The sequence below is a fragment of the Chiloscyllium plagiosum genome, unplaced genomic scaffold (assembly GCF_037043375.1).
Source record: "Chiloscyllium plagiosum isolate Xiang-an unplaced genomic scaffold, Cpla_swu_hap1 HiC_scaffold_16, whole genome shotgun sequence".
Taxonomy (NCBI): Eukaryota; Metazoa; Chordata; class Chondrichthyes; order Orectolobiformes; family Hemiscylliidae; genus Chiloscyllium; species Chiloscyllium plagiosum.
Window position 1 is genome coordinate 64,798,907 of NW_028270154.1, and position 26,461 is coordinate 64,825,367.

At 52.2% G+C, this 26,461-nt stretch overlaps 1 protein-coding gene across 6 annotated transcripts in view; it reads left to right on the plus strand.

Moving 5' to 3' along the window:
* The first annotated feature begins 243 nt into the window (after positions 1 to 243).
* ccnjl (cyclin J-like) overlaps positions 244 to 26,461 on the plus strand; it is a 270,390-nt gene continuing 244,172 nt past the window's right edge. For 3 of the 6 annotated variants that reach the window (XR_015759810.1, XR_015759808.1, XR_015759809.1), the window contains exons 1-2: positions 252 to 561; positions 8,755 to 8,965. Coding sequence is in view for 3 of the 6 variants with exons in the window: in XM_087995451.1 (XP_087851577.1) it covers positions 484 to 561; positions 8,755 to 8,965 (289 nt within the window). In the remaining 3 variants the exon portion in view is untranslated. Of the gene's footprint in view, positions 562 to 8,754; positions 8,966 to 26,461 lie in introns of all 6 variants that reach the window. The other 3 variants (XM_087995451.1, XM_087995452.1, XM_043703871.2) reach the window with 3 other exon arrangements.

The window sequence follows — 26,461 nt, forward strand, 5'->3', positions numbered from 1 at the left end:
GTTAGACTGTAACCTGGCGTCGTCTCACTTTTGATTTAGTCCAACACTGGCACCACCACATCATATTTTTATGGCTATTCAGTATTGTAAACTGCTCGCCCCATGATCTGTTTAAGAGGATTCTGAAGCCGGACCCATGACCTAGACTCCCACCCCTTTACACAGCAGCTGCGCCCCTCACGACATCGCCCGCACTACACAGGTTAACCACGCCCACTGGACCATGGCCCCGCCCACAGACTCTGATGGCCGGTGAGATGCTCGCGCATGCGTCGTAAGGCTCGGCGACCGCTCTGGAGGAGGCAGCTGTAGCGGCCGCGGTTGGTCTCAGGGCTTCGGCTCTCCGCCACCCAGGCCTAGCGGCGGGCCGGCCTCCGCTGGGTCGGGCCAGGCCTGGCCCGCCCCGCCCTAACGACCCAGAGCTCCGGTCGCCGTCGCTGCCGGATGTCGGTGTGTTCGGATCAGAAGGGCCTCTTTGTGTGAATGGGAAGGATGGAATCGGAGGATCAGTGGTGGAAGGGGCAACTGGCGAGCGACATCCACCAGGCGCTGAGAGCCAAGGTGAGGGGCCGGGAGACAGGAGACAGGACAGGGCCACCACCCGGGTGGGGAGTTGGACCCTGGCGGCCACTCAGATACCGGGACAGGGCTCACGGCTGCCAACTGAAACGGGGTTCACCTGCCCCGGCCCCGGCCCCATACTCGCCTCCACAATGACGGAGATGAGACCAGCCGCAGGGGGCAGCACCCCGGCACACACAAACCTTCAACAATCACTCACCCAGACACAATGATCACTCAACCCCCACCCCCCCCCCCCCCACCGGATGTCACCGCCCCCGCCCCCCCTCACTGGCTGTCACCCACCCACCCACACCCATCACCGGCTGTGACCCCACCCATACCGGCTGTCACCCACCCCCCCCCCCCATACCGGCTGTCACCCACCCCCCCCCCCCCCCATACCGGCTGTCACCCACCCAACCCCCCCCCCCATACCGGCTGTCGCCCACCCACCCCCCCCCATACCGGCTGTCGCCCACCCACCCCCCCCCATACCGGCTGTCGCCCACCCACCCCCCCCCCATACCGGTTGTCGCCCGCCCACCCCCCCCCCCATACCGGTTGTCGCCCGCCCACCCCCCCCCCCATACCGGTTGTCGCCCGCCCACCCCCCCCCCCATACCGGTTGTCGCCCGCCCACCCCCCCCCCCCCATACCGGTTGTCGCCCGCCCACCCCCCCCCCCCCATACCGGTTGTCGCCCGCCCACCCCCCCTCGCCGGCTGTCGCCCGCCCGCCTGCCCGCCCCCCTCGCCGGCTGCCGCACCGCGCCCGCCCCCCTCGCCGGCTGCCGCACCGCGCCCGCCCCCCTCGCCGGCTGCCGCACCGCGCCCGCCCCCCTCGCCGGCTGCCGCACCGCGCCCGCCCCCCTCGCCGGCTGCCGCACCCCACCCACCCCCCTCGCCGGCTGTCGCACCCCACCCACCCACCCACCCACCCCCCTCGCCGGCTGTCGCACCCCACCCACCCACCCACCCACCCCCCTCGCCGGCTGTCGCACCCCACCCACCCACCCACCCACCCCCCTCGCCGGCTGTCGCACCCCACCCACCCACCCACCCCCCTCGCCGGCTGTCGCACCCCACCCACCCACCCACCCCCCTCGCCGGCTGTCGCACCCCACCCACCCACCCACCCCCCTCGCCGGCTGTCGCACCCCACCCACCCACCCACCCCCCTCGCCGGCTGTCGCACCCCACCCACCCACCCACCCCCCTCGCCGGCTGTCGCACCCCACCCACCCACCCACCCCCCTCGCCGGCTGTCGCACCCCACCCACCCGCCCACCCCCCTCGCCGGCTGTCGCCCGCCCGCCTGCCCGCCCCCCTCGCCGGCTGCCGCACCGCGCCGCCCCCCTCGCCGGCTGCCGCACCGCGCCCGCCCCCCTCGCCGGCTGCCGCACCGCGCCCGCCCCCCTCGCCGGCTGCCGCACCGCGCCCGCCCCCCTCGCCGGCTGCCGCACCGCGCCCGCCCCCCTCGCCGGCTGCCGCACCGCGCCCGCCCCCCTCGCCGGCTGCCGCACCGCGCCCGCCCCCCCTCGCCGGCTGCCGCACCGCGCCCGCCCCCCTCGCCGGCTGCCGCACCGCGCCCCGCCCCCCTCGCCGGCTGCCGCACCGCGCCCGCCCCCCTCGCCGGCTGCCGCACCGCGCCCGCCCCCCTCGCCGGCTGCCGCACCGCACCCGCCCCCCTCGCCGGCTGCCGCACCGCACCCGCCCCCCTCGCCGGCTGCCGCACCGCGCCCGCCCCCCTCGCCGGCTGTCGTCACCCCACCCACCCACACCACCCCACCACCGGCTGTCGTCACCCTACCCGCACACGCCACCCACCCCCCCCTCCCTCACCGGCTGTCGTCACCCCACCCACCCATGCCCCCCGCCCGCCCCCCTCGCCGGCTGTCGTCACCCCACCCACCCACCCACCCACCCCCCTCGCCGGCTGTCGCACCCCACCCACCCACCCCCCTCGCCGGCTGTCGCACCCCACCCACCCCCCTCGCCGGCTGTCGCACCCCACCCACCCACCCACCCCCCTCGCCGGCTGTCGCACCCCACCCACCCACCCACCCCCCTCGCCGGCTGTCGCACCCCACCCACCCACCCACCCCCCTCGCCGGCTGTCGCACCCCACCCACCCACCCACCCCCCTCGCCGGCTGTCGCACCCACCCACCCACCCACCCCCCTCGCCGGCTGTCGCACCCCACCCACCCACCCACCCCCCTCGCCGGCTGTCGCACCCCACCCACCCCCCTCGCCGGCTGTCGCACCCCACCCACCCCCCTCGCCGGCTGTCGCACCCCACCCACCCCCCTCGCCGGCTGTCGCACCCCACCCACCCCCCTCGCCGGCTGTCGCACCCCACCCACCCCCCTCGACGGCTGTCGCACCCCACCCACCCACCCACCCACCCCCCTCGCCGGCTGTCGCACCCCACCCACCCACCCACCCACCCCCCTCGCCGGCTGTCGCACCCCACCCACCCACCCACCCACCCCCCTCGCCGGCTGTCGCACCCCACCCACCCACCCACCCCCCTCGCCGGCTGTCGCACCCCACCCACCCACCCACCCCCCTCGCCGGCTGTCGCACCCCACCCACCCACCCACCCCCCTCGCCGGCTGTCGCACCCCACCCACCCACCCACCCCCCTCGCCGGCTGTCGCACCCCACCCACCCACCCACCCCCCTCGCCGGCTGTCGCACCCCACCCACCCACCCACCCCCCTCGCCGGCTGTCGCACCCCACCCACCCACCCACCCCCCTCGCCGGCTGTCGCACCCCACCCACCCACCCACCCCCCTCGCCGGCTGTCGCACCCCACCCACCCACCCCCCTCGCCGGCTGTCGCACCCCACCCACCCACCCACCCCCCTCGCCGGCTGTCGCACCCCACCCACCCACCCACTCCCCTCGCCGGCTGTTCGCACCACACCCACCCACCCACCCCCCTCGCCGGCTGTCGCACCCCACCCACCCACCCACCCCCCTCGCCGGCTGTCGCACCCCACCCACCCACACACCCCCCTCGCCGGCTGTCGCACCCCACCCACCCACCCACCCCCCTCCCGGCTGTCGCACCCCACCCACCCACCCACCCCCCTCGCCGGCTGTCGCACCCCACCCACCCACCCCCCTCGCCGGCTGTCGCACCCCACCCACACACCCACCCACCCCCCCCCCCCTCGCCGGCTGTCGCAGCCCACCCACCCCACCCACCCACCCCACCCCCCTCGCCGGCTGTCGCAGCCCACCCCCCCACCCCCCCACCCACCCCACCCCCCTCGCCGGCTGTCGCACCCCACCCACCCACCCACCCCACCCCCCTCGCCGGCTGTCGCACCCCACCCACCCACCCACCCCACCCCCCTCGCCGGCTGTCGCACCCCACCCACCCACCCACCCCACCCACCCACCCACCCCACCCCCCTCGCCGGCTGTCGCACCCCACCCCCCTCGCCGGCTGTCGCACCCCACCCCCCTCGCCGGCTGTCGCACCCCACCCACCCCACCCCCCCTCGCCGGCTGTCGCACCCCACCCCCCCACCCCACCCCACCCCCCTCACCGGCCTGTCGCGTCCCACCCCCCCACCCACCCCACCCCCCTCGCCGGCTGTCGCGTCCCACCCCCCACCCACCCCACCCCCCCTCGCCGGCTGTCGCGCCCCACCCACCCCAATCCCCCTCGCCGGCTGTCGCGCCCCACCCGCCCGCCCCCCTCGCCGGCTGTCGCGCCCCACCCGCCCGCCCCCCTCGCCGGCTGTCGCGCCCCACCCGCCCGCCCCCCTCGCCGGCTGTCGCGCCCCACCCGCCCGCCCCCCCTCGCCGGCTGTCGCGCCCCACCCGCCCGCCCCCCCTCGCCGGCTGTCGCGCCCCACCCGCCCGCCCCCCCTCGCCGGCTGTCGCGCCCCACCCGCCCGCCCCCCCTCGCCGGCTGTCGCGCCCCACCCGCCCGCCCCCCCTCGCGCGGCTGTCGCGCCCCACCCGCCCGCCCACCCCCCCGCCGGCTGTCGCGCCCCACCCGCCCACGCACCCCCCCCGCCGGCTGTCGCGCCCCACCCGCCCACGCACCCCCCCCGCCGGCTGTCGCACCACACCCACCCACCCACCCCCCCTCGCCGGCTGTCGCGCCCCGCCCCCCTCGCCGGCTGTCGCCCCCCGCCCGCCCGCCCCCCTCGCCGGCGGTCGCGCCCCGACCGCCCGCCCCCCTCGCCGGCGGTCGCGCCCCGCCCGCCCCCCTCGCCGGCGGTCGCGCCCCGCCCGCCCGCCCCCCGCGCCGGCGGTCGCGCCCCGCCCGCCCGCCCCCCGCGCCCCGCCCGCCCCACCCCCCTCGCCGGCGGTCGCGCCCCGTCCGCCCGCCCGCACCCCTCGCCGGCGGTCGCGCCCCGCCCGCCCCACCCCCCTCGCCGCGGTCGCGCCCCACCCGCCCGCCCCCCTCGCTGGCGGTCGCGCCCCACCCGCCCGCCCCCCTCGCTGGCGGTCGCGCCCCACCCGCCCGCCCCCCTCGCCGGCGGTCGCGCCCCACCCGCCCGCCCCCCTCGCCGGCGGTCGCGCCCCACCCGCCCGCCCCCCTCGCCGGCGGTCGCGCCCCACCCGCCCGCCCACCTCGCCGGCGGTCGCGCCCCCCTCGCTGGCGGTCGCGCCCCACCCGCCCGCCCCCCTCGCCGGCGGTCGCGCCCCACCCGCCCGCCCCCCTCGCCGGCGGTCGCGCCCCACCCGCCCGCCCCCCTCGCCGGCGGTCGCGCCCCACCCGCCCGCCCCCCTCGCCGGCTGTCGCACCCCACCCACCCGCCCCCCCTCGCCGGCTGTCGCACCCCACCCACCCGCCCCCCTCGCCGGCTGTCGCACCCCACCCACCCGCCCCCCTCGCCGGCTGTCGCACCCCACCCGCCCCCCTCGCCGGCTGTCGCACCCCACCCACCCCCCTCGCCGGCTGTCGCACCCCACCCACCCCCCTCGCCGGCTGTCGCACCCCACCCACCCACCCACCCATCCCCCTCGCCGGCTGTCGCACCCCACCCACCCACCCACCCATCCCCCTCGCCGGCGGTCGCGCCCCGCCCGCCCGCCCCCCTCGCCGGCGGTCGCGCCCCGCCCGCCCGCCCCCCTCGCCGGCGGTCGCGCCCCGCCCGCCCGCCCCCCTCGCCGGCGGTCGCGCCCCGCCCGCCCGCCCCCCTCGCCGGCGGTCGCGCCCCGCCCGCCCGCCCCCCCTCGCCGGCGGTCGCGCCCCGCCCGCCCGCCCCCTCGCCGGCGGTCGCGCCCCGCCCGCCCGCCCCCCTCGCCGGCGGTCGCGCCCCGCCCGCCCGCCCCCCTCGCCGGCGGTCGCGCCCCGCCCGCCCGCCCCCCTCGCCGGCGGTCGCGCCCCGCCCGCCCACCCCCCTCGCCGGCGGTCGCGCCCCGCCGCCCGCCCCCCTCGCCGGCGGTCGCGCCCCGCCCGCCCGCCCCCCTCGCCGGCGGTCGCGCCCCGCCCGCCCGCCCCCTCGCCGGCGGTCGCGCCCCGCCCGCCCGCCCCCCTCGCCGGCGGTCGCGCCCCGCCCGCCCGCCCCCCTCGCCGGCGGTCGCGCCCCGCCCGCCCGCCCCCCTCGCCGGCGGTCGCGCCCCGCCCGCCCGCCCCCCTCGCCGGCGGTCGCGCCCCGCCCGCCCGCCCCCCTCGCCGGCGGTCGCGCCCCGCCCGCCCTCCCCCCTCGCCGGCGGTCGCGCCCCGCCCGCTCCTCCCCCCTCGCCGGCGGTCGCGCCCCGCCCGCCCGCCCCCTCGCCGGCGGTCGCGCCCCGCCCGCCCGCCCCCCTCGCCGGCGGTCGCGCCCCCCCGCCCGCCCCCCTCGCCGGCGGTCGCGCCCCGCCCGCCCGCCCCCCTCGCCGGCGGTTGCGCCCCGCCCGCCCGCCCCCCTCGCCGGCGGTCGCGCCCCGCCCGCCCGCCCCCCTCGCCGGCGGTCGCGCCCCGCCCGCCCGCCCCCCTCGCCGGCGGTCGCGCCCCGCCCGCCCGCCCCCCTCGCCGGCGGTCGCGCCCCGCCCGCCCGCCCCCCTCGCCGGCGGTCGCGCCCCGCCCGCCCGCCCCCCTCGCCGGCGGTCGCGCCCCGCCCGCCCGCCCCCCCTCGCCGGCGGTCGCGCCCCGCCCGCCCGCCCCCCTCGCCGGCGGTCGCGCCCCACCCACCCGCCCGCCCCCCCTCGCCGGAGGTCGTCACCCCGCCCGCCCCCCACCCACCTTTCGCCACACTCCCATCTGATTCTCTCTTTTGCATCTTCAGAGGACAGATTACGATGTTTTTCATATTTCCAAATGATTTCTAACTTGTCTGAATTGCATGTTTCCAAGAATACATCTTGTCTTTTTAGTACTTGAACTACCCTCAACATTTCAGTTCAGTTTTTGAATAAAGAAACATGTCTTTTAAGATAACGTTGCATCTGTTTTAACATCTGTGATGTATGTCTGTTTGTACTGTACTGGTTTTTGTGTTGTGGAATGTTCTGTTGCTGGGTACTTTTAAGACTTCTGCTTGGTTTTGAAAAGAATGGGAAAAATGAACTATATTTTGGTGTTCGAACAACAGTTATTTTGTAAGTGTTCCTTTCATCGCCAAGAGTTCTTCATGAATCTTGAAAGGAATTTCAAATGGCAAATATGATTCTTTTTTTCTCGGGATTTGTTTTTTCATCCAGTTCGGTGAACTCAAGTTGGACAAATACTAAAAGTTTGAACATAGATCATAGAAAAGTACACCACAGAGTTGGTCCTTCAGCCCACAATGTTGAGCTGAGGATTATTCCTAATAGAAAATAAAAAAAATCTAACCTTCACACTCCTTAATTCACTGCTGTCCATGTGCAGTCGCTTAAATGTCCCTAATGACTCTGCTTTCTCCATCTCTGCTGACAATGCATTCCATGCAATCCAACTCTCTGCATAAAAAACCTACTTTGTGACACTTTCTCTATACCTTTATCCTAATATCTTAAAACTATGATCCCTCGTGCCAGTCAATCTACCTTGGGGAAAAGTCTCTGGTTATTGACTCTATCCATGCCTCTTATTACCTTGTACATCTCGATCAGGTCACCTCTCTTCCTCCTTCTGTCCAGTGTGAAAAGTCGGAGCTTAGTCAACCTCTCTTTGTAAGGCAAGCCTTCCAGTACAGGCAGCATCCTGGTAAACCTTCTTTGCATCCTCTCCAAAGCCTCCGTACCTTTCCTATAACAGGGCGACCAGAACTGGACACAATATTCCAAGTGTGGTCTTGTAGAGCTGCAGCAAAACCTCGCGATTCTTAAACTCAATCCCCTGTTAATGAAAGCCAAAACACCATATGCATTCTTAGCAACCCTATCCACTTGAGTGACAACTTTGAGGGATCTATGCACTTGAACACCAAGATCCCTCTCTTCCTTCGCACTGCCAAGAATCTTGTCTTTAATCCTATATTCAGCATTCAAGTTTAATTTTCCAAAATGCATCACTTCGCATTTATCCAGGTTGAACTCCATCTGCCATTTCTCAACCCAGCTCTACATCCTGTCTATGTCGCGCTGCAGCCTGCAGTAGCCCTCGATACTATCCATGGCACTTCCAACCTTTGTCATCGGCAAATTTACTAACCCACCCCTCAACATCCTCATCAAAGTCATTTATTAAAACTAGAAAGAGCAGAGGCCCAAGAACAGAGCCCTTTGGGACACCACTCACCACTGACCTCCAGGCAGAATATTTTCCATAAACAACCATTCTCTGCCTTTTGTCAGCCAACCATTTCTGAATCCAGACAGCCAAAATTCCCTGTATCCCATACCTCCTGAAGTTTGAAAGGTGGCTGTTAATTTGTCATAATGAGGGTCACCTATAACAAAGTTCTCTGGTTTCACCAAACTCAGTCAGCAGCTGTACAAGAAACAACATATGCCATGGGCTTTGAAAAGCCTGGAGATTTCTGAAGCATGGCTTTGCACTGTGCTTCAGCTTTATACATTGTTTTTATGTTGTGGTTTCCACAACTACACACCTCCCAATCATGTCCTGTGCTTGCATTTTTTCCTGGCATTAATCCTATTCCAACAACTGTTCTGTTTAAGTTAAAAGAGAATGTGCTTTTGTTGCTCTGCAGCCAGACCCTACTAGCAGGTGGCAAGCGAGGCTCTACGTATCCTTTCTGTCAAGATACACTCTTGACGCTGCCTTTTCTTTACTGTTCTCTTTTGTATAGGAACTGAAGCTGCCTGTCTACAAAGCTCATTCACCACAGATTGGCTTGCGCCGCTATTTTGCTGACCTCCTTGCCATCCTGAGTAATCGCTACCAGCTTTGCCCTACAGCACGTCACCTTGCTGTATACTTACTAGACCTCTTCATGGATCACTACGATGTTGGAGCAAAACAGCTGTATGTCATCGCTCTTTCCTGCCTTCTCTTAGCTAGTAAGTATTAATTACCAGTAATGGGTCTTTACATACTTTAATGTGTGAATGGTAAAATGCTTTTAAACTTTTATTAATGTGATCCGTTTACAAGATTTTAGATTTCCTCTGTTTGATAGTTCAAATGTAACAAAGTGCATTGTTCCCATTTTGTTTTTATGCTTGCCTGAATTTTAACCAATGTTCAAAGGAATGTGTGACTTTGAAGCATGTCTCATTATAAAGACAATGAAGGCAACTAAACATTTTAAGTATTTTACATATAGAAAGTAATGATTGATTCTGTGTCATTGCTGCGTAAAATGTTATTCTGTCCTGTGAAAGCCAGGGTTTACCAAATGCTTTTTCTTATTTCAAAATTACTTAACTTTTTTGCTGTATTGTATTGTGACTGCTTTATCCAAATACCACTCCTGTTCAGGGATCATAATCTTCAGGTGGAAGCAGCCATGTTCTTACGTGGCTTTGCTTCCTCAAGTATTTAAAACCTGTTGCAAAGTGCAAGGAGGGGTGGGTGGGTGGGCGATAGCTGCCGGTGGGAGGGGTGAGTGGGTGGGCGATAGCTGCCGGTGGGAGGGGTGAGTGGGTGGGCGATAGCTGCCGGTGGGAGGGGTGAGTGGGTGGGCGATAGCTGCCGGTGGGAGGGGTGAGTGGGTGGGCGACAGCCGCCGGTGGGAGGAGTGGGTGGGCGACAGCCGCCGGTGGGAGGAGTGGGTGGGCGACAGCCGCCGGTGGGAGGAGTGGGTGGGTGGGCGACAGCCGCCGGGGGGAGGGGTGGGCGACAGCCGCCGGTGGGAGCGGTGGGTGGGTGGGCGACAGCTGCCGGTGGGAGGGTTGAGAGACTGGATTTCTAGAGTTCCTTTAGCACCTCTAAAGTTTTCATGCAGATTTGCAGGTTTTGGGACTTGATAGCTTGTTCAGCACCTCCAAAAATTCTCAATTTTTCTGCCAACAGGAAGACTGACCTCTTCCTGGGATTGATTTACTTTTTTTCACAATATTTATTTCTGTTTGTCATTGTCTTTGCCTGCATTTTCATTGTATCTATATCTGACAATTCATTGCCTTCCCACTCCAGTTCACCTTTGTGTCTGCTTGCCACTTGACTTCTTTATTCACTGCCTGTTAGTACTATTTCCATGTCAAGTGTTGCCAAATTTTACAGACTGGAGTTCATATTATTCAAAGATTTTAATCCCTTTTTAATTAGATGCAAGCTGTCAAACATTTGTTTCAAGCAATCTCAAACAAATGCAGGTTCCACAGAAATTTTGAAGGAATTATAAATTTTCCTTTCTGCTTCTGGGGTAATGGTTGTCATAACAGTCCAGCTGAAATAGAACGTAGAAATAGTACAGCATAGTGTAGGCCCTTCGGCCCACAATGTTATGCCAAGCATTTATCTTAATCTAAGATTAATCTAATCTACACAGCTCAATTTACTGCCGTCCATGTACTTGTCCAGTAGTCACTTAAATGGCCCTAATGTCTCTGACTCTACTACCACTGCTGGTGATGCATTCCACACATCCACCACTCTCTGCATAAAGAACCTACCTCTGACATTGCCCCTATACTTCCTCCAAACACCTTAAAATGAAGACCCCTCGTGACAGCTATTTCTGCCCTGGGGAGAAGTCTCCGGCTATCTACTCTATCTGTGCCTCTCATTACCTTATACACCTCTACTAAGTCACCTCTCTTCCTCCTCCTCTCTGGTGTGAAAAGCCCTAGCACTCACAACCTGTCTTCATAAGACATGCTCTCCGATCCAGACAGCATCCTGGTTAATCTCCTCTGCACCCTTACTAAAGCATCTACATCTTTCCTATAATGAGGCGACCAGAACTGGACACAATATTCCAAGTATGGTCTAACCTGGATTATTCTTGAGCTGCAGCAAAACTTCATGGCTCTTAAACTCAATCCGCCTGTTAGTGAAAGCCAAAACACCACACGTTGTCTTAACAACCCTATCAACTTGGATGGTAACTTTGTGTACAAAATATCTCACTCAAGGACAAAGATTCCCTCCTTTGTCCTTGAGTGAGTCAACCCTTTCCCTGGCTCCAGGCCAGCTCTGCTCCACCATTTTATTTACAACCGAGCACTTAAAACCAGAAGTGAGCCTTAGAAAATTATTTTGTCGGATGTTTTGCTAAAGCACAGGTTTAATTGTTTTCCATCTAACTAGGAATAAATCAAAAAGTGAGGATTGAAGTCCATCTTGTTGTTCATCCTTGTTGGGAATAAGATTATTTGTTAAAATTATGCAAACTGATTATCACCATATCTTTCTTTCTTGTGATCAATTGAATAAATTAAAGCATTATTTTACGATGATAACCTTTGTTTACCAGCAAGGAGTTAATTAAATCTATTCAAAGTAATGCCTTTTAGGATGTTCTTTCTGACTTATTTAGCATAGTATAGCTGTGGATGTACGTTTGCTCGCTGAGTTGGAAGGCTTGTTTCAGATGCCTTGTCACCGTACAAGATAACATCATTACTGAGCCTCTGGTGAAGCACTGGTGATATGGCCTGCTTCTTATTTATTGGAAATGACTGCCAGACTACTCAGATCTCTTGGCATCATGCTAGCACACAAACCCACTAAAACAGCAGCTAATGAACTTTAAAGACCCGATTCCGACAACAAGCAAAACTAATGCCATTTACAAAATACTGTGCAATGAACTGTAACAAACACCACATTGGACAAACAGGCAAAAAACTAGCCACCAGAATACATGAACACCAACTAGCCACAAAAAGGCATGACCCACTCTTACTAGTATCTTTACATACAGATGAGGAAGGTCACCACTTTGACTGAAACAACAAATCCATCCTAGGACAGGCCAAACAGGGACATGCACAAGAATTCTGAGAAGCATGGCATTTCAACTGGAACTCTTCTCAACAAACACATTGACTAGGATCCCATTTACCACCCCTTGAGAAAAAGAACAGGAAATGGCATCACCACAGGAAATGGCATCACCACAGGAAATGGCATCACCACAGGAAATGGCATCACCACAGGAAATGGCATCACCAACCCAAGGAAGCCTAAACACACATTAAAAGCAGGCCATACCACCAGTGCTTAATCCGGAGGTTCAGTGATGATACCAAGTATGGTGACGAAGCATCTGAAAACAAACCTTCCAGCTCAGCAAGCAAGCTTACATCCAGAACCTTAGCCTGAGCTACAAATCTTAAAACTTGCTAAGAGTATAGCTGTCCTAAATTGTGGGAGGAAGTATGGTGCAATATTCAAAAATTCTGCATTTGTGTTATGGGAAGCTGTCTTAAAATTTTTATCCCTATTTTCAAAATCCCATTGTCTATCCCCCACACCCCTCTGTGATTCCTTCCGACCCCATAACCTTCTGTTATCTGCACTGCTTCAATTCTACTTGGTGAGCATCTACAAACTTAATTACTCTAAGCTGATTTTCATGCTTCTGTAGTCTGGACCTAATCTCTGAAATTTCCTCCCTATCCTCTCCTTTTAAGGTACTTCTTGAAAACCCACCTCTCTGAACATCAAGCTTTAGTTCATATGAAACATGGAGTATGAAGCTAACGTAAAAGGGATTCTCAAAGTCGTGTATTGCTATACAGATTGTAAAGGCTGGCAAAAGGTGGAGTGGGGGTTGATTTAAAGACAAAAAAAAGTGTTTACGGAAATGGTTCCAGGAATGAAGAAATCAGGGGCTGGGAATTCTGCAGCAAAGAACTCACCATTCTTTTCAATGCCTGGTCAACATTTACAAGACACAGGTCAGGAATGTTAGGAAATATTCTGCACTTGCGAACATAAATGTAACTCCAAAAACACTCAAGAAGCTTGACTGTCCAAAACAATGTAGCCTGTTTGATTGGCAGTCCATCTGCCTCCTTCAACATTCATTCCCTCTGCCATTGCACGGTTGCAGAAGTGTACATCATCTGCGAAATGCAGTGCAGTAATACACTAAGGCTCCTCTGACAGCATCTTTCAAACCTGCCATCTAGAAGAACAAGGACAAGTGCAACAGATATTTGCAAATGCCACCACCTGCAAGTTCCTCTCTAAGCCATAACTGAGCAACCTCGGTTATCTGGACATCAGTTTTCCGAATTTCGGATTATCAGAACAAGATCTCAAGGTCCCGTTAAAAACGTTATCCGTTATCCGAACACTGTTATCCGAACAAAATATTCTCCGCCCATCTCATTTGGATAATCGAGGCTTTCTGTATCATCTTGACTTGGATTTATGTTTCTGTTCTTTCACTGTTGAAGTCCCTCCCTAATAGCAGTATGGTGACAGCATACCATAAGGACTGCAGTCGTTCTAGAAAGGGAGCGGACTCCCTTCTCCAGAGCAATCAAGAATGAGCAATAAATGCTGGCCCAACCAGCAACATCCATATCCCGTGAATGAATAACAATAAGGACCTTCGGTTATAAGGATAGATGGAAGAAGTTGGGAGTGATTTCCTAGGAAAAACTAAGATGCAGAGTGGGTCTAGGCCCAAAAAATCGCATGACACCAAATTATAGTCCAATGGGATTATTTGAAAACATTAGCTTTCAGAGCACATCTGGTAGATGTATTCAAAAGTCATGGATGATCTTGACTATGTAGGAGAAGCTGTTCCCACACTGAAAGGATCGAAAATGTGAGGGCACAGATTTAAAATAATTTAAGAAATTAAGCAAAAGTGTTGTGAGGAAGGGCTTTTCTCCACACTGATTGGTTTAGACCTGAGAGTATGGTGGAAACAGACATTCAAAAGGGAATTAGATGGTTATTTGAAAAAGAAATGCAGGATTATATGGGAAAACAGAATTACACCAAGGTTCTTTTGCAGTATTTCCACTTAGAGTCACAGAGATGTACCTTGGTGTAATTCTGCTTTCCCATATAATCCTGCATTTCCTTTTCAAATAACCATCTAATTCCCTTTTGAATGCCTGTTTCCACCCAACTTGCTAATCAGTCTCCCATGGGGAACCTTGTTGAACGCCTTACTCAAGTCCATATAGATCACATCTTTTGTTCTGCCCTCATCAATCTTCTTTGTTACTACTTCAAAAATCTCAATCAAGTTTGTGAGACATGATTTCCATGTTGACTATCCCGAATCAGTCCTTGCCTTTCCAAATACATGTACATCCTGTCCCTCCAGATTCCCTCCAACAACTTGCCCACCACCGAGGTCAGGCTCACTGGTCTATCGTTCCCTGGCTTGTCTTTACCACCCTTCTTAAACAGTGGCATCACGTTAGCCAACTTCCAGTCTTCCGGCACCTCACCTGTGACTATCGATGATACAAATATCTCAGCAAGCGGCCCAGCAATCACTTCTCTAGCTTCCCACAGAGTTCTTGGGTACACCTGATCAGGTCCTGGGGATTTATCCACCTTTAACTGTTTCAAGACATCCAGCACTTCCTCCTCTGCAATCTGGACATTTTGTAAGATGTCATCATCTATTTCCCTACAGTCTATATCTTCCATATCCTTTTCCACAGTAAATACTGATGCAAAATATTCATTTAGTATCTCCCCCGTTTTCTGAGGCTCCACACACAGGCAGCCTTGCTGATCTTTGAGGGACCCTATTCTCTCCCGAGTTATCCTTTTGTCCTTAATATATTTGTAAAAACCCTTTGGATTCTCCTTAATTCTATTTGCCAAAGCTATCTCATGTCCCCGTTTTGCCCTCCTGATTTCCCTCTTAAGTATGCTCCTACTTTCTTTGTACTCTTCTAAAGATTCACTCAATCTCTCCTGTCTATACCTGACATATGCTTCCTTCCTTTTCTTAACCAAACCCTCAATTTCTTTAGTCATCCAGCATTCCCTATATCTACCAGCCTTCCCTTTCAATCTGACAGGAATATACTTTCTCAATAGACAATAGGTGCAGGAATAAGCCATTCAGCCCTTCGAGCCTGCACCGCCATTCAATATAATCATGGCTGATCATTCCTAATCAGTATCCTGTTCCTGCCTTATCTCCATAACCCTTGATTCCACTATCTTTGAGAGCTCTATCCAACTCCTTCTTAAATGAATCCAGAGAGTGGACCTCCACTGCCCCCTGTGGCAGAGCATTCCACACAGCCACCACTCTCTGGGTGAAGAAGTTTCTCCTGAGCTCTGTCCTAAATGGTCTACCCCGTATTTTTAAGATGTGTCCTCTGGTTCGGCACTCAGCCATCAGCGGAAACATGTTTCCTACTGCCAGAGTGTCCAATCCTTTCATAATCTTATACGTCTCAATCAGATCCCCTCTCAATCTTCGAAACTCAAGAGTATACAAGCCCAGTCGCTTCAGTCTTTCAGTGTACGGTAATCCTGCCATTCCAGGAATTGACCTCGTGAGCCTACGCTGCACTCCCTCAATAGCCAGAATGTCTTTTCACAAATTTGGAGACCAGAACTGCACACAGTACTCCAGGTGTGGTCTCACCAGGGCCCTGTACAGCTGCAGAAGCACCTCTTTGCTTCTATACTCAATCCCTCATGTTATGAAGGCCAGCATGCTATTAGCCGCCTTCACTACCTGCTGTACCTGCATGCTTGCCTTCATTAACTGGTGTACAAGAACACCCAGATCTCTCTGTACTGCCCCTTTACATAAATTGATTCCATTGAGGTAGTAGTCTGCCTTCCTGTTCTTGCTACCAAAGTGGATAACCATACATTTATCCACATTAAACTGCATCTGCCATGCATCTGCCCACTCACCTAACGTGTCCAGGTCACCCTGTAATCTCCTAACATCCTCATCACTTTTCACTCTGCCACCCAGCTTTGTATCATCAGCAAATTTGCTAATGTTATTGCTGATACCATCTTCTATATCATTAACATATATTGTAAAAAGCTGTGGTCCCAGCACGGGTCCCTGCGGTACCCCACTGGTCACTGCCTGCCATTCCGAAATGGAGCCGTTTATCACTACCCTTTGTTTCCTATTAGCCAACCAATTTTCAATCCAATCTAGTACTTTGCCCCCAATACCATGCACCCTAATTTTACTCACTAACCTCCTGTGTGGGACTTTATCAAAAGCTTTCTGAAAGTCCAGGTACACTACATCTACTGGATTTCCCTCGTCCAACTTCATAGTTACATCCTCAAAAAATTCAAGAAGATTAGTCAAGCATGATTTCCCCTTCATAAATCCATGCTGACTCTGTCCTATCCTGTTACTCCTATCCAGATGTGCAGTAATTTCATCCTTTATAATAGACTCCAGCATCTTTCCCACCACTGAGGTCAGACTAACTGGTCTATAATTATCTGCTTTCTCTCGCCCACCTTTCTTAAAAGGTGGTATAACATTAGCCACCCTCCAATCCTCAGGAACCGACCCCGAATCTATTGAACTCTGGAAAATAATCACCAACGCATCCACGATTTCCCGAGCCACCTCCTTCAGTACCCTGGGATGCAGACCATCAGGCCCCGGATCCTTATCAACCTTCAGACCTAACAGCTTCTCCAACACCAAATCCTGGCAAATATAAATTCCCTTCAGTTCAGGTCCTTCAGCCACTGTTACCTCAGGGAGATTGCTTGTGTCTTCCCAAGTTAACACAGATCTGAAGTACCCATTTAATTCCTCTGCCATTTCTTTGTTCCTAGTAATATATTCCCCTGTTTCTGTCTTCAAGGGCCCAATTTTTGTCCTAACCATTTTTTTGCCTTGCACATACCTAAAAAAGCTTTTACTATCCTCCTTAATATTCTTGGCCAGTTTACCTTCGTACCTCATTTTTCCTCTGCGTATTTCCTTCTTAGTAATCCTCTGTTGCTCTTTAAAAGCTTCCTAGTCCTCAGTTTTCCCACTTATTTTAGCTATGTTATACTTTTTCTCTTTTAACTTTATATGTTTCTTTACTTCCGTCGTCAGCCACGGCCGCCCATGCCTCCTCCTGGGATCTTTCTTCCTTTTAGGAAGAACTGATTCTGCAACTTCTGCATTATACACAGAAATATCCGCCATTGTTCCTCCACGGTCATCCCTGCTAAGGTATTGCACCATTGAACTTTGGCCAGCTCCTCCCTCATAGCTCCATAATTCCCTTTATTCAACAGAAGTACTGTCGCTTCCGACTGGACCCTCTCCCTCTCAAATTGCAAATTGAAGCTTATTGTATTATGGTCACTACTTCCCAATGGCTCCTTCACTTCGAGGTCTCTGACCAATTCTGGTTCGTTACACAATACCAGATCCAGAATTGCCTTCTCCCTGGTCGGCTCCAGCACCAGCTGCTCTAAGAATCCATCTCTGAGGCACTCCACAAAGTCTCTCTCTTGTGGCCCAATACCATCCTGATTCTCCCAGTCTACCTGCATGTTAAAATCCCCCATAACAACTGTAGTGACATCTTTGCGACAGGCCAATTTCAGCTCCTGATTTAACTTCCATCCGACATCCAGACTACTGTTTGGGGGCCTGTAGATGACTCCCAAGAGGGTCTTTTTACCCTTGGTATTTCGAAGCTCTATCCACACTGACTCTACATCTCCTGACTCTAGGTCCCCCCGCGCAAGGGACTGGATATCATCCCTTACTAACAAGGCCACCCCACCCCCTCTGCCCGTCAGTCTGTCCTTACGATAACACGTGTATCCTTGAATATTCATTTCCCAGGCCCTGTCCACTTGAAGCCACGTCTCAGTTATCCCCACAATATCGTATCTGCCAATTTCCAAAAGAGCCTCAAGCTCATCCGTCTTATGTCTAATGCTTCGTGCATTCATGTATAGTATTTTTAATTTGTTACTGCTCTCACCCTTCCCATCAACCCTTATTTCACTCAACCTTACAGCATGATGCCTTTCCGAGTTTTCTGCCTCATTAATACAGTTGTCTTTCTTGACTTCTCTTGTTCTAACTTTCCCTTCAATTTTCTTTTTAAACATCCAGCTTGTCCCCTCCCCCCCCGCTACTTAGTTTAAATGTAGCGGTGTTGCAGTAGAAAACCTGCCTGCCAGAATGCTGGTCCCTAACCTATTAAGGTGCAAGCCGTCTCTCTTGTAGAATTTATGTTTACCACAAAATATACCCCAGTGATCCAAGAACTTGAATCCTTGCTTCCTGCACCAGTTCCCCAACCACACGTTCAAGTCCATTATCTCCCTGTTTTTGGCCACACTAGCCCGAGGAACTGGAAGCAAACCGGAGATAACCACCTTGGAAGTCCTGCTTTTCAGCATTCTTCCTAGTTCTCCGAAGTCTCGCTGTAGTACGTTCCTCCTCTTCTTCCCGACATCATTTGTGAATCTCTGGATTCTTGTTATCTCATTTCTGAAGGCTTCCCGTTTTCCAGCCGTTCCTTTACCTGCGAACATCTGCCTCCAATCAGCATTCGAAAGTTCTTGCCTAATACTGTCAAAATTGGCCTTTCTCCAATTTAGAACTTCAACTTTTAGATCTGATCTATTCTTTTCCATCACTATTTTAAAACGAATAGAATTATGGTCGCTGGCCCTAAAGTGCTCCCCCACTGACACTTCAATCACCTGCCCTGCCTTATTTCCCAAGAGTAGGTCAGGTTTTGCACCTTGTCTAGTTGGTACATCCACATGCTGAATCAGAAAATTGTCTTGTACACACTTAAGAAATTCCTCTCCATCTAAACCTTTAACACCATTCGACGTTTGGAAATTTCCCTCTGACTATTGGGAGATGTATAATACAGTCCCAATAAAGTGATCATTCCTTTCTTATTTCTCAATTCCACCCAAATAACTTCCCTGGATGTATTTCCGGGAATATCCTCCCTCAGCACAGCTGTAATGCTATCCCTTATCAAAAATGCCACTCCCCCTCCTCTCTTGCCTTCCTTTCTATCCTTGCTGTAGCATTTGTATCCTGGAACATTAAGCTGCCAGTCCTGCCCATCCCTGAGCCATGTTTCCATAATTGCTATAATATCCCAGTCCCATGTTGCTCATCATGCCCTGAATTCATCTGCTTTCCTTGTTCGGCCCCTTGCATTGAAATAAATGCAGTTTAATTTATTAGTTCTCCCTTGTCCCTGCCTGCCCTGACTGTTTGACTCACTTCTGTTCTCAGCTGTACCCATCTCAGATCAATCTCTTTCCTCACTATCTCCGTGGGTCCCACCCCCCCCCACCTTACTCGTTTAAATCCTCCCAAGCAGTTCTAGCAAATTTCCCTGCCAGTATATTAGTCCCCTTCCAATTTAGGTGCACTCCGTCCTTCGTGTACAGGTCACTTCTATCCCAAAAGAGATTCCAATGATCCAAAAATGTGAATCCTTCTCCCGTACACCAGCTCCTCAGCCATGCATTCATCTGTTCTATCCTCCTATTCCTGCCCTCACTAGCTCGTAGCACTGGGAGTAATCCAGCTATTACTTCCCTTGAGGAGCTCCTTTTTAAATTTCTGCCTAACTCTGTAATCTCCCTTCAGAATCTCAATCTTTTCCCTTCCAATGTCGTTGGTTCCAATGTGGACAATGACTTGCTGGCCCCTCTCCCCCGTGAGAACATTCTGCACCCTCTCTGAGACATCCTTGATCCTAGCACTAGGGAAACAACAGACCATTCTGCGTTTTCTCTGCTGGCCACAGAAACATTTGTCTGTACCTCTGACTACAGAATCCCCTTACACAATTGATCTCTTGGAAGCTGATGTACCCATCATTGCATTAGAGCCACTCTCAATACCAGAAACTTGGCCGTTCGTGCTATGTTCCCCTGAGAATTCATCACCCCCTACATTTTCCAAAACAGCATACCTGTTTGAAATGGGTATATCCACAAAAGATTCCTCCACTAGCTGCCTACCTCTCTTACCCTTCCTGGAGTTAACCCCTCTATGTGACTGTGTCTGAGGCCTCTCCCCCCCATAACTGCCATCCATCACATAGTGTTGCTGTTGCAAATTCCTCATCACTTCTATCTGTCTCTCCAATTTGTTCCTTGTCATCTTATAATTCTCTTGAAACACAACACATTAATCTAAATTGTTGTCAGAGATGACGCATAGCACTTTCTTCTTCGTATTTTTTTCTCTTTTCCTCTTTTACGACCACAGAAGTAGAAGGCATAGGTTTAGGGTGAGAGGGGAAAAATATAAAAGGGACCTAAGAGGCAACTTTTTCACGCAAAAGGTGGTGAGTGTATGGAATGGGCTGCCAGAGGAAATAATGGAGGCTGGCACAATTACAGCATTTAAAAGGCATCTGGATGGGTATAGGAAGGGTTTACAGGGATATGGGCCAAGTACTGGCAAATGGGATTAGATTAGGATATCTAGTTGGCATGGACGAGTTGGAGCGAAGGGTCTGTTTCCATGCTGTACATCTCTACCTCTATGACTGGAGGCCTGTGATCATTGGTGTGCTGCAAGACTCAGTGCTGGATCCATTGCTTTTATTCATTTACATAAATGATTTGGATGTGAATATAGGAGGAATGGTTATTAAGTTTGTAGATGCAACAGAATTGATGTTGTAGTGGACAGTGAAGAAGGTTATCTCAGAGTACAACAGGACCTTAATCGGGTGGGCCAATGGGCTAAGGAGTGGCAGATGGAGTTTACTTTAGATACATGTGAGGTGCTGCATTTTGGTAAGGCAAGCCAGGGCAGGACTTAAACAGTTAATGGTAGGACCCTGGGGAGTGTTGATGAACATAGAGATCTAGGGATGCATAGTTCCTTGAAAGTGGATTTGCAAGTAGACAGGGTGAAGAAGAAGGCATTTTGTCACACTTGCCTTCATTTGTCAGGACATTGAATATAGGAGTTGGGATGCTATGTTGCAGCTGTACAGAACATTGGTGAGACCACTTTTAGAATACTGCATACAATTTTGGTCACCCTTCTGTAGGAAAGAAAGAGATTTACAAGGATGTTACTGGGATTGGAGGGTTCGAGCTATAGGGTGAGGCTGGGGCTGTTTTCCATGGAGCATGAGAGGCTCAGGGGTGACTTTGTAGAGGTTTATAAAGTTATGAGGGGCATGGATAGAGTGAATAGCCAAGGTGTTTTTCGCAGAGTCCAAAACTAGAGGGCATAGGTTTAAGTTGAGAGGGGCAAGATATGAACAGGACCTGAGGAGCAACTTTTTCAAGCAGAGGGTGGTGTGTGTATGGAATGAGCTGCCAGAGGAAAGGGTGGAGGCTGCCACAATTACAACGTTTAAAAAGCATCTGGATGGGTACATGAGTAGGAACGTTTGATAGGGATATGGGCCAAATGTTGGCAAATGGGACTAGATCAGTTTAAGGTAGTTGGATGACGTGGATGAGTTTGACTGCTGTGTGACTCCATGGTTAGCATGCTTCCCTGTTTTTCCTTAGAATGTGAAATTTGAAGTATAGAAGTCTTTCTAGCTCATAGGATTTACTGGCTGAAATGGTCAGCCTCACAATGGAATCTGATCAAAGTGAAAAGAGAATCTCACGAGGTCGGCAGCATCCATGGAGAGGGAAACGGAGCTAATATTTTGAGGTTGATGTGAGCTTTCCTCAGAAATGGTCAGGTTTTGTTTTCTAAAATCTGTTCTTGGTGACCATATTGCTGAAAATCTAGCCATTTCCAAGATTTCTTGCATCTGGTTATAAATCACATCTGCATGGTGTGCTTCCTAATAAACAGGGCATTCCTGAATTAATTGACAGTAAATTGCCTGTGATGTCTTTGAAATTAGCACCAAGATTACCTGTTGAAAATCTATTGGACAAGGGAATGTTGGAGGTAGAGGATAATCACAGTTGTCCAATCCATCACAATTGGTTTTGGCTGTTCAGTCAGACTGCAGTCTACCTAATGCTTGATTTCAAATATACAAGTGAGGAAGGATAGAGCTTTCCTCCATGCTGACATTGAAGGAAGTTCATTCACACTTTTGAATCTTTTCTTTAGAAGTGATGGACTAATTATGGTGCAAGCTCTCAGCAATCTTGGTTGGTACCACAGAAATTATCAGCTTGACAGTACATGAAAAACAGATGTAGAAGCCATTTGATCCTTCATATCTTTGCAGAAAATCTCTAAATGAATTGCTAATATTGAACTTCTGATCTTTTTTAAATTGAAGTCATTAGCCTGCTTTTGTGAGCAGATACTGGAGATTTTCATAAATAATTGATTATGACAGTGCTTTAAAGAATATTTCAGCTCTCCAGTCTGAAATAGCTTGTGATTCTGAAAATTGATTTTCTATCTCCAGATTTATAACTACTACTGCTTAAAAATCATAGCACAGTGCTTATTGTCACATGTAGGAACAAATTGCTAGATTTGTAATGAAAACAACAACTGCAGTGGTTGCAGGTCAGGCAGCATCCATGAAGAGAGAGCAAGCTAATGTTTCAAGTCTAGATGACTCTTCAGCAGAGCTCTAATGAAGAGTCAACTAGACTTAAAAAGACAGTTTGCTCTCTCTCTCTCTATGGATGCTGCCTAACCCATTATGATCTCCAGCATTTGTTGTTTTCAGCTTATTGTCACATGTTTACCCCTCTCTGATTTGCCTCCTTTCTCTCCTGAAGTTGTCAACTCTTGCTGGATTATGACAAATAATGAGGGTAATTGGTGCCTTACTCAAATAGACATCCTTGATGTGTGAACCCAACCACTGCAGTAATTCATGTGCAGCAAGCACAACAGCTGAGTACAAATGAAAATCGTTTTGCAGGAGGCATTTGATAGAAAGCAAGAGTCAAAATTCAGCTTTTCAGAAGGTTTTTGAGTTCTGAACTGAGGTCAGGTGTGCTGCCTCATGTTAACATAAAAAGTTCCTTGGTATTATTTTGAAGGCAAGAGGAAGATATTCCATCTATCCTGGTCAGTGTTCAATCTTGGCTACTGTCTTCATCCAGCGTTGCTTAAAATGCTGAATTTCCCATTTTGAAGGATGCAGTGTTTCCCATTTAAGGCAGGTTAAATAATAGAGGCTAGATCCAGGAACTGAAAATAAGCAAAGTTTTGATTCTGGAATCATGACTGAAAACAACAAATCCTGGAGATCACAGTGGGTCAGACAGCATCCATGGAAAAAGAGCAAGCTAACATTTCAAGTCTAGATGGTTCTTCATCAGAGCTGATGAAGATAGTTTCTTCAGTTGCTTCAATTCCTTAAACATAATCTTGTAGGTAAAACTTGTTTTCTTGTACTGTGGAGAGATATCGCTTATTTTCACTAAATAACAGAGATTTTGGATTTTTTTTTAAAAATTACTAATCGCAACCATGATCACTAGCCATAGGCCAGTTATCTTGTGTCTGTTTGTTGGCCCTCGCTTTGCAAAGTTGCCTGCTTGATGTAGTGATTGCACTTCAAAAGTATTTAATTCGGTGTGAAATGCTTCAGGAAATCCTGAGGCTTGTCAAAGGCAATGTGTAGATCAAAGTCTTTGAATTTTCTTTCTTTCTCTCTCCCTCCCTCTTACTCCCTTTTTCTGGCAAAAAAATATTTTTTTTTATATGTCAGTGCATGTGACAGTCATAAATCAAGTCAAATTATTTACCAAATCTCGATCCTTTATTATTTTAAACATCTCTGCAAATCTCTTCACTGTCTGCTCAGAGCCTTTCTAAACGTGTGGTGCCCAGAATTGGCAGACGCCTCTAGCTCCTCTAGTTGGTGCCAAATTATTATTTTAAAGATTTAGCTTAATTTCCTTACCTTTGTATTCTTTGTATCACTGTATAAAATCTAAGATTCTGTATGCTTCATTAAGTACTCAGACACCCTAAAGGGTTCTCTGTTCTTGAAATGCCATTAAAATTATGTTAGTTGGCTGCCATACTCTCTGAATGAAAATGTATCATTCACTTCCCTGCATTGGATTCCATAATCACCTCCCACTCAAAACTTTTGTAATGTGTGGCTGCTAAACCATGGAGTTGGTGTCTTGATCGAAGATTAGATGTTGAATCAGTGTTGCATAGGAATGGCTGCAGTTGGCCAGGTTGAAACAGCTGTGAACAGTTCATTCACGTGAAATGCGAGAACTGTTTGAAGTATGAGGCTCCAGTTTGTTCAACCTCTAATTTAACTAAATTCCAAATGCTGTGTGTGAACAGCAGTGACTGGGTGTGAAACTGGCTCTATTACCCATACTGAAACCAGATGGACATGTTGATTAGATTAATATGTCACAATTTATCATCAATCCTGGGGCCCTGGGATCTGTGTATAGTTTTAAGTAATAACCCATTGCTGTCAAGTATAAGGGCTGTGTCCTAACCTGAAAATGAAAGTGAGACCTGCCATAATTACTAGAGGGTGTCTACTCCTCAGCAGCTGCAAAAATATATGAAATGTTTTCAGACAGATGTCAATAAAAGGTCCTCAAGGTATCTGAAAGTGGGTCACCATAATGTTATATTGTTTGCCAAAGACCCTTCCCTTCAAAAGTCTTATCTTGCTGATAGGTAGGCAGAGAGAGATGGGCATTGCTTCAAATGAATGGTAAAGCATATACCTGATTCCAGATGGATTTCCTGTGAAATTAGTTCATTGTTTCCATTAAAATGAGGTTTAATGAAGTTAATTCTGCGTATTTGATCCACAGAGCAACTATGGCAAATCTGTTTTAGTGGTTGCGCTTTCACCTCGAGAATGATGGGGTTTGGAGAGGAAGAAACTTGGAAGCAGAAACCATCTACCTTTTAAAAGAGCATTGATGCATTATAACCTACTGTGCTGTGGGCCAAGGGTAGGAAAGTGGAATGAAATAAGAGAGGTTTTTTTTTCAGCTGCTATGCATTTGATGAGCCAAGTGGTGTCTGTTTGAAGTTTTTTGTTATTTTTCATGCAACTATGCTCTTAGTTAATTCTCAGGCTCAAGGGGCTACATGTATAACCTATTCCTGCTCCTGTTTCTTATGACATTGGATTGTCATGTTGGTGCGAAGTAAACTTGGGGGATGACATTTGATGAATATACTTAGGTTGATTTGAGTGCGAGAATAATTTACCAACATAATAATTGATTCAGTTGGAGAACATTTTTTGCACGCACATTTTAAAAAATCAATAGGTTTATTTGAAAGTTGTGTTTCATTCTCACGCTTCTAAGAGAAAAGAAATCTGGACAATTGAAAGAGTAGATGTTTTCTCAGACTGAAAAGCTTGGAAAGAGCATTACTATTAATTGCACCCCTGGGCTATAAACATGCCTTTCAGGGCACCTGCCATATGTTCCTGTTATTGCGAGAAGACAAAGGTTGCCACAGCAGCCTACTCTGATGCTATTCAGCTTGGTACTTGTCTTGCACATGGATTGTTGAAAGAGTTAAACTGTGCAATGTGTGCCTGGGAATTGGTTTAGTCCAGGAACTGAAAGAGGCGGTGAATAATAATACATCTGGTACAGCAAGAGGAAGTTGTCTGATAAAATCCCCAAGATCAAAAAAGTTCTATTTCCTACAAGTCCCCAAGTAAAATGTTAGACAGTTGGAGAAAGAACAAGTGGCTGAGAGTTTCCAAATTTAGATGAATTATTGTCTTTCGTTTGACTTCACATTAAATTCCAACTGTAAACATTTTGACCTTTTTTAACTTTATGCTTATTAACCAAAATCTTAACAACTGTTGCTCCATACTGTCAGCATGCAGTAACACATTAAGTTGTTGTCTATTGTTTTCAGGGATAGTAGTTTAAAACCTGATTTACAAACTTTTCAGAAACCTAGAGAAATTTTAGGTTGTGGTTGCTCTATATGTTTTAGCAAATCAACTTGGTGTTTGCTGCATAAAAATAATGCACTGGGGCAGCACGATGGCTCAGTGGTTAGCACTGCTGCCTCTCAGCACCAGGCATTCAGGTTCGATTCCTCCCTTGGGTGATTGTGTGGAGTTTGCATGTTCTCCTCCCTGTGTCCAAAGATGTGCAGATTAGTTGGATAGGCCATGCTAAATTTCCCACTGTGTCCAAGGATGTGCAAGCTAGGTGGATTCGCTGTGCGAAATGCAGAGTTACAGGCATAGGGTAGGGGGAGTGGGTCTGGGTGGGATGCTCTTCAGAGGGCCGTGTGGACTCAATAGGCCGAATGGTTTGCTTCCGTTAGGGATTCTATCACTCTGATTCTTTGTTCTGCGCTGACTTTCCTGACTTGTGTATGTATGTATTGCCATCTGGTCAGGAAAGAGCTGTCCTCAGTTACTTGGCAAGAGCTGTTTATGTTCCTAAAAGTATGAAATGCAACATTCATTTTGTCTGATGAGGATCAGCTATGTTTCATAGTGATCATTTTACCAGTGGGGAGATTTCTTCTGGAAGTTATGGTTGACATGACAGTTGGGAAGTTCATGTGTCACAGATCTACTGTGGGACAGAGCTCCTACGCTGAAGATGTAAAACGCTGGTGCTGTCACAATCAGGATGATACCTCTTTAACATAATGATACTTAACCCCAAACCTATATAAAATTAATGCAAGAGCAGGTTTCAGATTCTATAAGAAATTTGAATCCTTCGACTAGCTGTCATTGTAA